General features: G+C 37.9%; 1 protein-coding gene across 1 annotated transcript in view; it reads left to right on the top strand.

Moving 5' to 3' along the window:
- The window catches only part of Oxct1 (3-oxoacid CoA-transferase 1), a 125140-nt gene that overhangs the window by 68883 nt on the left and 42901 nt on the right, over nucleotides 1–13356 (top strand). The window contains exons 12-13 of the mRNA XM_051182489.1: nucleotides 676–748; nucleotides 1337–1412. Coding sequence (XP_051038446.1) covers nucleotides 676–748; nucleotides 1337–1412 — 149 coding nt within the window. The remainder of the gene's footprint in view (nucleotides 1–675; nucleotides 749–1336; nucleotides 1413–13356) is intronic.

A 13356-nucleotide genomic window follows, 5' to 3' on the forward strand; every position in this document is an offset into this window, starting at 1 on the left:
CCCACCATGAGTTGGACCCTCCCACATCAATCACTAATTAAGAAAATGCCCCACAGGCTTTCCTACAGTCAGATCTTATGGAGGCATTTTCTCAATTGAGCCTCCCTTTCTAGTGATTCTAGCTTGTGTCAAGTTGACATAGAAAGTAGTATATATTCAATGTTTAACATTTAATATGTTGATTTGATATGTGTGCTCATACTGAAATGACTAACATAATCAAGTTGATGACCATTCTTCACCTCACAGCTGCCATCTGAGGTTTTCTTTTAAAACCTATTTCACAGTGTGGGGTTATTGCCTGTAGCCACTGCATGTGTGTTAGATCCTTGGCAAGCTTTAGTCTTTAGCTGCAGATTGTCAGTGTCTGAAGCTGCAAAGCTGAAGGGCATTGTATAGACAGAAAGGGATGCTTTGCCTGTAGAGAATTTCCAAACAGTAATCCCTTAAATGCTGGTTGTTATCTTTTTGCAGGGACAAAACTAAGCAATGTTACTGACAAAATACACCTCTTCTCGGGGTGGACAGTTGCTACCCATGTACAGTTCCATTTTGGTTGGATTGTAAAGTCTTCTAGAAACAGAGATAGTACAGCTCTCTCTGTCCATCATGATGACCTCAGATCTAATACTTCTCCCTCCCCTTCTTCCTCCTTTCTTTTGTGTGTGCCTTTAGGAAAGGAAACAGTTACTGTTCTTCCAGGAGCCTCTTTCTTCTCCAGTGATGAATCATTCGCGATGATTAGAGGGTATGTAATAATGCAGCCCCTCATATTCACTCAGTTTGGAGTGGGCTGAGTCATCCCTGGGCCTATGAGCAAGACTCTGAGGCACAGTCCCATTAAACGATCAGGGTTTGTTCAGCTGCAGAAAGCTGTGAAATTATTCCCACTGAGGGTTGGGCATGGAAATATCCACCCTATTACTTTGAAATGACCCCCTACATGGAGTTTGCATCTTTGTGCCAGCTTGATTGAAATAACATTATAAGGTATTCCCAATGTTTTCTTCAAACTGTGGGCTCACTTTCCAGCTACTGTTTGTCTTTGAAACAAGTCACATTCTCCCCACCCACCCCCGTGGAGGAAACAAACTTCACTGTGCACACCTGTGTTTAGTTTGTTTTTGGAGACAATATAAGCTATAATTTTTTTAAAGGACTCTTAATGGTTACTTCTTTGCACCAGCATGGAGCTGATCTATTTAGAAATCAATTGCAGGGAGTGGGAAAATAGATGCATTTAAGGGGCATAAGATTATTTTAATTTCCGATGCTTTTAAGCAAAGGGGATATAAAGTTTGTGAAGTTTGCATTATATTTCTTTTTTATTTCACAGGGGACATGTCAATCTAACAATGTTAGGAGCAATGCAGGTTTCTAAATACGGTGACCTGGCCAACTGGATGATACCTGTAAGTAGACATTTTTCCTTCTGAATTACATTGGATTAGATTGCTTTTGAAATATTAAGAAAACCCTTGAATTGCTATGAAAGTATAATATAATGATCAGAAATGAGTAAATATATTCTCTACTTGGTAGAATTGATTTTTTTTTCTGAGACAAGATCTTATTTCTAGTCCAAGCTGGCCCTGAATTCATAGCATAGCTCTAGCCTCCTAAGTGTTGGGACTACAGATATGAGCCACTATACTTAGCCTAAACTTAATTTAGCAGTCCCAAGGAGCATTCAGTTTTTACTATATCTTTGAAACTAGTGACCAGAAATGTCATAGAAGGCTTTTCCTTGGAGAAACAGTTAGAAAATTGAGAAACTGGGTTGGTTATAATCTCATGAATATAGAACTGACAAACATTTATTACAAGCAAGGTTTATAACTAGAAAGAACAAGAAACAATTTCAGTGATTGTATGTTAATTCTGTTTTTCTTATGCACAATGATTAAAAATCCTTTCTTGATTGTTTGTATTACTCCTTAATCATAGTGCCTTCTATTAGGGAATTCAAAACCTGTGACAGTTAAATATGCTTATAAAAGGCAGCCGGTTGGTTTTCATTTAATCGTTGATTAGCATTAGCTTTGGAAAAAGGCTTACAGGATCTCTTTCTTTTGTTTTTGGCCATGATAAGGCTCTTACTGTGAGATTTCATTAAAGGGAGCAACAGTGGACATATGTCTCTGAGTGTGAGTGTACTGTGGTTGCTGGCTCAGGTGTGTGTGTGTGTGTGTGTGTGTGTGTGTGTATGGATTCCTGTGTTTCCAAGTATCACCAGCTAAAAGAAATTAAGTTACTAATTAATTAAGTAATTAAGTATTTAACTACTTGTTAAGTAGCCATTATTGCTGTTCTATGATAGTTTATTTTGATATCTTAGTTTTATTTCAAAGAAAAATTTGAACATGGTAGATTTACATAATTGATGGCTTATTGATCTGCTACTACCTGGAACATTAAAGTTTAATAATTAAAGCTCTGGTCCTCAAATTTAATGCATATTGGAATCATTTCAAAGGTTAAAAATTATTGAGGCTTGGGCTGGAGAGATGGCTGTATGGTTAAGAGCACTTGCTGCTCTTCCAGAGGACATGAGTTTGGTTCCTAGCAAGTAGGTCAGATTCCCAGCACCTAACCTGTAATTCCTGCACCAGTGGATCTAACACTCTCTTCTGGTCTCCACAGGTACTGCACACTAATAAAAATAATCTTAAATATTGAGGTCAATTTTGCCTCCATCCAATCTTTTTTAGCTAATTTTGACATAACCTGGGAATGGGGTAGTTGAAAGCAACCTGAGTGATTTTAATATGTAAATAAGTTAGGAAATAAGTACATTAAATAATTATCACCATGAATCATTAAAATGTATGAGAAATGTTGTGGATCCATCTATAGGAAGAATTTTTGTTTTTATTTCAAAATATACTTTATTTCTAAAATGCAAGCAAAATGAAAAAATGCTACAAACCTTTTATTCACAAACTAATACTTCAAATAACATGGTGTTAATCATCTATGTATAGCTTAAGGGGATTCAAAATACAAATATTTTTATAGAAGAACTCTAAAATGAAATGAACAGTATTTTTTTTTCTTATTTTACATATCAATCCCAGTTCTCCATTCCTCCCTCCCTCTCTTCCACCCTTTCATGCCTCACCACCACCCTTCCACCCAACCGCCCCCCCCCTCCACTCCACATATAGGGTGATGCCTTCCTGGATGGGTTGTCTAAATCTATCAAGTCATTTGGAGTAGTGACTTGGCCTTCCCTCTTGCCTCTAGGTCAAGGGAGTATCCCCCCATGGGGAATGTGTTCCCAAACTCCTTTTGTGCACCAGGGATACATCCTGGTTCCACTGTCAGAGGTCCCTTAGAATGCCCAGTCTTTCTAACGGAGACCCATGTTCAGGGGGTCTGAGTCGATATAATTCTGGATTCCCAGCTATCAGTCTGGGGGCCCATTAGCTCCCCCCTGTTCAGGTTAGCTGTCTCAGTGTGTTTCTGTAGCCTGGTCTTGTCCTACCTCTCTGCATCTGGATTCCAGTTTGGCTGAGTGTTTATTTGTGGGTGTCTGCTTCTGTTTATCAGCTACTAGATAAAGGCTCTATGATAGTGGATAAGTTAGTCATCAATCTCATTATCAGGGAAGGTCATTTATGGTAGCCTTTCCACTGTTGCTCAGATTGTTAGTTGGGGTAATCTTTGTAGGTCTCTAGGTCTCTGGACATTTCTCTAGAGTCAGTTTTCTCTTCAAACCTATAATGGCTCCCTCCCTCCGTTATGTTTTTTTTTTTTTGTTTTTTTTTTTTTTTTGCTATCATCTATTCATCCCCTGACTCAATCTTCCTGGTTTCACATGTTTTCTTCTCCTTGCCTTCTTTTCTCCTAACTCCCTCTCCACTCACTGTCTCCCCTACCCCCTACCCTCCAATATGCTCAAGAAATCTTGTTCCTTCCCTCTTCTATGAGGGACCTTATATGATTCTTAGATTCTTCCTTGTATCCTAGTTTCTCTGGTGGTGTGAATGATAGTCTGGTGATCGTTTGTCTGTGTTTAAAAACCATATATAAATGAGTAGTTCCTCTTTTTTGTGACTTGGTTTGGATACCTCGCTCAGGATGGTTTCTTCAAGTTCCATACATTTGCCTGTGAATTTCAAGATTCCATTTTTTTTTTTTCCTGATGAATAGTATTCCATTGTATAAATATACCACATCTTCATTATCCATTTTTCAGTTGAGGGGCATCTAGGTTGCTTCCAGGTTCTAGCTATTACAAATAATGGTGTTATGAACATAGTTGAACAGATGTCTTTGTTATATGAATGTGGACCATTTGGGTATATGCCCAAGAGTGGAATTGCCGGGTCCTCTGGTAGACTGATTCCCATTTTCCCAAGGAACTTCCATACTGATCTCCAAAATGGCTGTACAAGTTTGCAATCCCACCAGCAGTGGAGGAGTGTTCCCATTTCTCTACATCCTCTCCAACATATGCTGTCATTGGTGTTTCTAATTTTAGCCATTCTGGCAGGATTAAGATGGTATCTCATAGTTGTTTTGATTTGTATTTCCCTGATGGCTAAGGATGTTGAGCACTTTCTTAAGTGTCTTTCAGCCATTTTGGATTCCTCTATTGAAAATTCTCTATTCAGTTCTGTACCCCATTTCTTAATAGGGTTATTTGGTGTTTTGTTGAATAGTTTCTTGAGTTCTTTGTATATTTTGGAGATCAGCCCTTTTTCAGATGTAGGGTTGGTGAAGATCTTTTCCCAGTCTGTGGGCTTCCATTTGGCCTTTCAACTGTGTTCTTTGACTTAGAGAAGCTTCTCAGTTTGAGGAGATCCCATTTATTATTTGTCCATCTCAGTGTCTGTTCACTGAGAACACTGTTCACTTCAACCACTTGTTGAAGATGCTGTCTTCCTTCCATTGTATAATTTTAGCTATTTTGTCAAAAATCAGGTGTTTATAGGTGTGTGGTTTAATATCAAGATTTTCAATTCGATTTCATTCATTGGGCAAATTTCTGTATAGCTTTCACTTACCAAAATTAAGTCAAGAACAGATAAAGCAACTTAAATAAATCTTTAACCCCTAATGAAATAGAAACAGTCATCAGAAGCCTCCCAACCAAAAAATCCCAGGGCCAGATGGTTTCAGTACCAACTCTACCAGAAATTCCAAGAAGAGCTAATACCAATTTACCTCAAATTGTTCCACACAACAAAAGCAGAAGATTCATTACAAATATTGTACTTGAAGTTCTAGCTAAAGCAATAAGACAACAAAAGGAGATCAAGGGGATACAAATTGGAAAGGAAGAAGGCAAACTATCTCTATTTGCAGATGACACGATAGTTTACATAAGTGACCCGAAAAACTCTACCAGGGAACTCCTACAGCTGATAAACTCCTTCAGCAAATTAGCAGGATACAAGTAAACTAAAAAAAAAAAAAAAAAAAAAAAAAAAAAAAATCAGTAGTCCTTGTATATACAGATGATAAAGGGGCTATCATACTTTACAATAGCCACAAACAACATAAAGTATCTTGGGGTAACGCTTACCAAATAAGTGAAAGACCTATATAGCAATAACCTTGTGTCTTTAAAGAAAGAAATTAAAGAAGATACCAGAAAATGGAAAGATCTCCCATGCTCTTGGATAGGTAGGATAAACATATTAAAAATAGCAATCTTGCCAAAAGCACTGTACAGATTCAATGCAAATCCCAGCACAATTCTTCACAGACCTTGAAAGGATAAAACTCAACTTTATATGGAAAAACAAAAGACCCAGGATAGCCAAAACAACCCTGTATAATAAAGGAACTTCAGGAGGCATCACCATCCCTGAGTTCAAGCTCTGCTACAGTCCTGAAAACAGGTTGGTATTTGCATAAAAATTAGTGTGGGGTTTTGTACTGTCAATTTCAGTAGTCAACTTGTGACCCTGAGCCTACCACTTAAATATCTTCATTAAAACATTTTCATTTTGGCCTTAAAATGGGAGTTTGACACTAGAGTATGGTTAGTCAAGGAAAACAAAATGTTCTGATAAATCGTCATTGAAATCTGTTGTCTCATTGGAGCAGTATATCTTGATCTATTTCCTCTTTTGTTTTTATATAAAATAGTAATGATTCCTGCTTTATAGACCTGTTTGATGGCTTTTTTTCAGTGCCTTCCACCTAGCTCTCAAATAAATCACACATGGAGTCTTATTCTTAATTATGAATGCGCGGCTTTCACTTGGCTTATTTGCTGCGAGCTTTTTGTAAATTAACCTGTGTACCTTTGGCCTCGGGGATTTTGTCTTCCTCTATTCCTAAATACCTTACTTTTGCTCGGTGGCTGGGTGGCTCCATGGCTGGATGGCTGGCCCCTGATGTCCTTCTCTTATTCTCTCATTTTTTCTTTGTCCTCATTTCTCCTCCTATTTATACACTCTGCCTGCCAGCCCTGCCTATTCTTGCTCCCTCTTCACTATTGGCCATTCAGCTCTTTATTAGAACCATCCGGTGGTTTAGACAGGCACAGTAACAACTTAAGAGTTAAACAAATGCAGCATAAAGAAAAGTTGCACACCTTAAAATAATATTTCCCAACATAGGCTTATATGAAGGAAAACGAAAAAAAAAATAGAGTAAATTTCAGTATGTGACCAGTAAATGTGCCATTATTTTGACAAGGTAAGAAGATGATCCCATTAGAGAAGTTGGAATCCTGACAGGGAAGGAATTGGCATTGGCTCCAGTGAGGAGGAGCAATAAGTCTTCCTGTTTGTCTGCTTAACCACACCTTGTCTTGAAAGTTGAAAGTTGTTGGTATGCACAGCAATTCTTGGGGGAGATCTCCTGTAGGAAACCTTGGGCATCTGTAAACAGATTCAAGACCTGCAATTTGTTTTCATTATGTTTTAACATGAGTGAGACTGAAAGCTTTTCTTTTTACTGCAAACCATATATTAATTCCCATTTTAAGGAACTTCCCAATGAAAGAGTATGGTTTTTCTTCCCGCCGCCTGGTCTTGTCCTGCCGCCACCCCGCCAGCCCCAAAGCACAGAGACTCTGTATTTGATATAATCCTTTTGGCCAGTTACTAGTTTCTTATCGGCTAGCTCTGTCTTAATTATTAACCCATTTCTGCTGATCTATGTATTTCTCTTACCTGGGAGCTGGCCGGCATACTGCTTTCTCCCGACTCTCCATCTTGGCTCCTCCTTACTACTTCCTCATTCCTCCTTGTCTCCTAGTCCCTCCTATCTTCCTTTCCTATTGGCCAACAGTGCTGTATTCATTAACAAGCATGAGAAACATATATACAGAATGACATCTCCCATCATCCCAATGTATGTCACATTTTTATGTTTTCCTAAGATTGCCATGAATGATTAAAACAGCAGTACGTATTGCTTTATAATTTTTATCATATAGTTTTGGAGCTCATGAGTTCCAAAGGAAAGGGTCTGTTGTGATGTTGTTGGGGAACTCTGTATCATCATGAAATGACATTTGATGATCTGAGAAACTAAGCATGGAAAGTATTCTTTGGTCTGGTCCCACATTTTTTGGTAATGAAAGTTGGCAGCATCATTTGTGGTTGACATTTCTCTTTTTGTTTTGGAAACTACCAATCACTTCTTGACCATTTTGCATGTGACGCACATGTATCGTTATCCTCTGACTCATGGTAGGAAAGACCATAGCATTTACTGTGAGCTTCAGATCTACCCCTTATAAGTGATAGACCCTAGAACACATGTTTTCATTAGAGTGATGGAAAAATTTAGAATGCACCGATGCCCTCCATGAAGGAGGCTATTATTTCCATCTTCATTAATGTTGTGCCACACAATATTAAAGAGATATCATGCCAGACAATATCTGCCTAAAACTGAACTGACTCAACCAAGACATTGCCACAGGAACCAAAAGAAACGGGCTTAGCCAGGTTTATATTCAAGGGCCCAACTTTAAATGCTTTCAGATACATTTCTTGCTTTTGTTGGTTTTAAATAAGATGTATGCTGCCCTCTTTGTCTAATTTTAGTAAGCAATCTATTTCTCTTTGTCTCAAAGATTTATGTTGATTTATAAAGTTTAGATACATTTTCATTACAAAATCTGACAGTCAAGAAGCTGGAAAGTTGAGCTTTATTACATCATTTTTTCATTGGCTTTATCTTTCCACTAAGTGTCATAATCTTTCACTGGCTGTACAAGTCTTGAGCTCAGTACCAAGGCATCTGCATCAATCATTGCTGTGTCAGAATGTAATAAACGCTGACACCTTAAGACAAGAAAATGGTGTGGATGCTGTTTGTCTCATCCTCTAATATCTTCTTAGTATGCAGTGTTGCTCTCATGTGCACAGATTTTTTTAACAGTTCTGCTCTGAGTATCCAAAAATGGAAAATTTGACAACAGTAGGTTCACTCCTTCCTAGTTCCTGATCAGTGTTGTGATGGTGAAACCCCAGAAGAGCTAAGAAAATGTGGAAAGATGTGCACCTGACAGGATCTACATTTGGATCTGCTCTGGTGCCTGCCTAATGATTATTTTTGGAAAACAGCTGGCGTTGATTATTGACTTCTGAAGGGACACAGATGTGGATCATCATCTAGGAGAGATGGTTGTTGGAAGCATAAAATAGCTGCCCTATATGAGCTGTACTAGCTAGACACAAAGGCCTTCACAGTGCAGTTGGAGACAGGAACAGCTGAAAAATGGCCATTTGGGTACTAGTGTTCCCTCCTATTTTTCATGTGCATTTGAGATGCATAGACCTAAATTAATATTGTACATATGTATGTGCTTTCTGTGCCAATTAGAAACTCAGTGTTTGAGTAATTTACAAGAGCACACACAACGCAGTGGGATTGTAGCTGCCCAAGGCTGAGGGTGGTTTTTTTTTTTTTTTTTTTTTTTTTTTTTTTTTTTTTGGATTGTACTCTCCTTGTACTCTCCTTTCTGAGGCACAGTCTCTCAGTGAAAACAGAGCTTGCCATTTTTGCTGGTCTGGTGAGCCAGCATGCCTTGGGTATTCCATCTCTGTTTCCCCAGTGCTGGGATTACAGACAGGCCCCCACATTCACATGGCTCTAAGTGGATGCTGAGGATTTGAACTCTGATCCTGACATTTGTATGACTACTGCTTTATCTGTCAAATCATCATGCCAGACCTTTAAGCTATTGATTATAGCTCTTTACTTTGATACTATGCTTGTTTATACAAAAATAATTTTATCTGTGCTTGTCTGGAAAATATTATGTTGGAAAACAAATGTTCCTTACTCACATTCAGTATTAGGTTAATGCTCCTATAGAAGTCCTTTAAGAATTTGATCAAATACTTTGTGCTTCTTCTGGTGTGAGAAGGCAAACTCTTTGCATAGAGGGAATTCTGCTCCTATCCTTCCTTCCATCTCTCTCCCTAAAGTTCACTCTTTTTTTCTTCTCCCTCTTCTTATATAGAAAAACAGCAACGGATGTGATGTTTGTAATAATATGTTTGGCTAATGATGCATTCCCATGACTGCAGCAGCCCCTTCTCATTAACCAGCTCACTTAAAGGGAGAAGGAACATTAGGAATGATAGATGAGACCTTCTAGACACCCATTATTAGTAATATGACAACTAATGGTGCTGCTGAGATGACTAGGCAGGGAATGAAACTGCAGGCGGTGCTGATGGTAGTACGACCCTGCAGCTAAAGGCTAATGATCGTTGAACACTAAATTTTATTAAATCACTGAATTGGGTGTTTCCACTTGGTGAAATTATCATGTCCTACTTTATTATTTTGGCTTAGAGATTATCTTGATCAACACTTTAAGTTTAGATAATGTGTTATTTATACTTGGAAGCACATATAGCTATAAAATTTCCACACTGTCTCTGAAATCATGCTTTCAGATATTTTTCATGTGAAGATTGTTTTATAGATGACAATCCTGTCATCCCATCTGCCAGGAAGGAATTAAGAAATACATTCTCTAATACAGAACAACAGAAAAGCCTGATATAAAGACATGAAGTGACTGAACCCATGTTTGAAAATGAGTTCTTCGTTATTCTAGTACTTGAGCTCCTTCTCCAGACTGAGTCTGATGCCGATGCACTTAGCATTACGATGGAGAATTCAAGGTGTTCTCCCTATGCATAGAGCCCTCTGTCTTCTTTTAAGTACATTTGCGAAGTACCTCTCTATCTCTGAAGTAACTTAACCTTTCTAGACCACAACTCTTTATTTTTAACATGAGATGGAGAGAATAACATTTATTCAGTAGGTTTCACTGGAGCATCCTAAAACAAAAAGTTTATCATATTTTTACTTTATGAATTTTGGCCCAGATTTGTGTGTGCACCATGTGTGTGTGTGGTGCTGGCAGAGGAAGAAGAGAGCATCAGGTCCCCTGGAACTGTAGTTATGGGGAGTTGCTAGTAGCCACGTGGGTGCTGGAAACCAAACCTGGATCCACTGAAGAGCAGCCAATGACTTTAACCTCTGAGCCATCTCTCCAGGTCTGGAGAATTTCCCTTTTTATATTATGCATTTTATTAGCAGTGATGAGAGAGTTGTGAGCAGTACCAGTGTGGTCCTCTACCTTACAGAGTGTTGTTTCTAGGATGAAGATAGGAAAGAGGAAGTAGTGCTGTCTGTGTGCCCCCAGGGTACCAGGTATGCCATGCGATCACTAGGAAGTCTTGTGATAGTCTCCTTGGCCAGAAGCACAGCACCATCGTCACATACAAGAGATTACACCTAGGTTGCTCCAGTCTATTCATATCTCATTTTCTTCACACTTACATTTCATTCCGTTGTATTGTTTTTGTTAGTCTACATAGATATTTTAAGTAGGCTTTTCATATGCCAGTCATCTTTTTGTCTTTACTTAATGTAATTTCTAAGGTACTATGAGTGATTAATAATGATTAAAGATTTTATTTTAATGAAACAATTCGGAATTTTTACTTTTAGTATTTCATTTGACTTTTGATATTTTTAAAAATTAATTTTAAAAGAATTTTCACACAGTATATTTTGATCATATTCTTTCCCCTCCCCCAACTCTTCTCCCATCTCTTTACCTATCTGACTTCATTCTGTCTCTCAACAAAAAAGAAAAAGAAAAATCAAAAGAAACAAAAATCCCAGCAAGACAAAAAATACCAAAACCAAAAAGTATTCAACAAATGAAGTCTGTTTTGTGTTGGGAAAACTCTTCCTGGGCATGGGGCCTGCCCTGAGTGTGGTTCCTATACCCAGTGTTACTACATTAGAGAAAACTGGTTTTCCCTTTACCAGCAGCTTATCTATTGGGAATAGCTTCTAGGTTAGCAGTAGGACTTTGTGTTCATTTCCCCTGCTCTGTGCTGTAATCGTCTCTGGTTTGAATCTGTGCAGATCTTCGGATGCTATCATTGTCGCTCTGAGTTTACATATGTATCAGTTACCTTATGTCTGGAAGATGCTGTTTCCTTGATCTCATCTCCTATATTTGGCACTTAAAATTTTTTCATCTCCTCTTTTGCATAGATTCCTGAGCCTTGAGGGGAGGAGTTTGGGAAAGACTAGGACTGAGTGGTCCAAAGTGTCTCACTCTGTATAGTGTCTAGTTGTGGACCTCTGTGTTAATTACTGTCTAACGTAAGAGTGAGCTTTTGTGATGATGGTTGAGTGATGCTCTGATTTTTAGGTGTAGCAGTATGTATTAGGAGCTTGTTCCTTTAGCAGAATAATTGTAGGGCCCCTGACATTTCTATCCCCAAGCTCCTGGTCACTTTAGCACTGGCATATATGGGTTCTATCTCATGGTGTGAGTCTTAAATCCAATCTGAAAGTGGCTGCTTACTTCCATTACATTTTTTTTAATATTGTCAGTCAGTATTCATATTATCATTTGGAACTCAAGTCTTTGCAATATTTAACAACACTTCAACTATTAATAACTATTAATAAGATTATGTACATTTAGATTATGCAAATTAAGCTAAGCAAGCACCAATTTCCAAAGACAGTTTTCAGTGAAATACCTCATTCTTATTTTTCCTGCAATTGTACATGCATAGAGCATAAACTTTGGCTTCCTATATCAGTTTTTGACATGATTTAGCTCTCCATTGTCTGTTTGGCTTATTGCAATATAGAACATTTCCAAGTTATCAGAAACTGGAAACTTAATCCATAGATAAAACAGAAGTAGCTACCTTGAAAAGACAACATTTTTACCTTTGTACTCTTTTTTTTTCTTTGCCCAAACTTTACTGGAAGTAGACCCTGGTGCTGACAGACTTTGTAATATAATGTGTTACCACCCTGAACATAACTGCTGCTCATGGGTATTGTTTCAGAGAAAATCTAATTTCCCTAGTTTACAGCTTTCACACTGGTGAAAGGAGCAAGGTTTCTTTATAAGGACAGCAAAAAGTTTTGTAATTTGCATCCTGAAGAATTTACCTTTATTTGTAGAAACTGTCCAAGCTGGAGTGATGTAGGACATTTCCAGGCTTACTGTCTGCCTCTTAACTAAATTAATTAACACCATCCAACAGATTAGAAACAATAGGGAAGAAAAATAATGCAATAAGTTCAACATAATAGGTATATTTAAGAGAGGAAACATCTGTGGGGATTCAATTACTTCTCTCTGGAAGTGGAAAGAGTTTTAGTCCCATTCTTTTTTTCTCTGATTTGTTTAGTGACTTTAAGTAATTTAGTTAACTTTTCCATGTTTTCATTTTTAATGAAGGAATATAAGTACCCCAAGTTCCATTTATTTATTTATTTTTATGATTATAATATAACATTTCCTATTTCCCTAAATAAGGAATTACCTTCATAAAATGAAATTTATTGAATGATGTGCAATATGATCAAAACAAATAATAACAGTAGAAAGAAATCACGATATGAAAATAGAAGCAGAGACCTACAGCTAAGCACTGAGACAAATTCCTGGAATCCAGTTGTATAGAGGGAGGAAGGATGAGCAAAGAGATTAAGACCAGGCTGGGGAAACCCACAGATACAGCTGACCTGAACAAGCCTACTCCCCATAGAGGGATACTCTCTCAGCCTAGACACAAGGAGGAGGGCCTGGGCCCTGCCCCAAATGATGTGACAGACTTTGATGATCACCCATAGAAGGCCTTACCCTTTCTATGGTTCAGAAGAGGAATGGGATGGGGGTCAGTGCAGGGCATGGCAGAATGGGAGAGGTAGGGAACTGGGATTCATATATAAGATAAGTTTATTTCTAATTTAAATAAAAAAGAATATGAGAGAGAAAAGAGCTCAAAAAGAAGATCATGATAACAAAGGAGAGAAACAGTTCATTGTACAACAAGGGTTCAGTTGCATTCATAATTTTTTAGGTACTGATCA

The sequence above is a fragment of the Phodopus roborovskii genome, unplaced genomic scaffold, assembly GCF_943737965.1.
Source record: "Phodopus roborovskii unplaced genomic scaffold, PHOROB, whole genome shotgun sequence".
Classification (NCBI taxonomy): domain Eukaryota; kingdom Metazoa; phylum Chordata; class Mammalia; order Rodentia; family Cricetidae; genus Phodopus; species Phodopus roborovskii.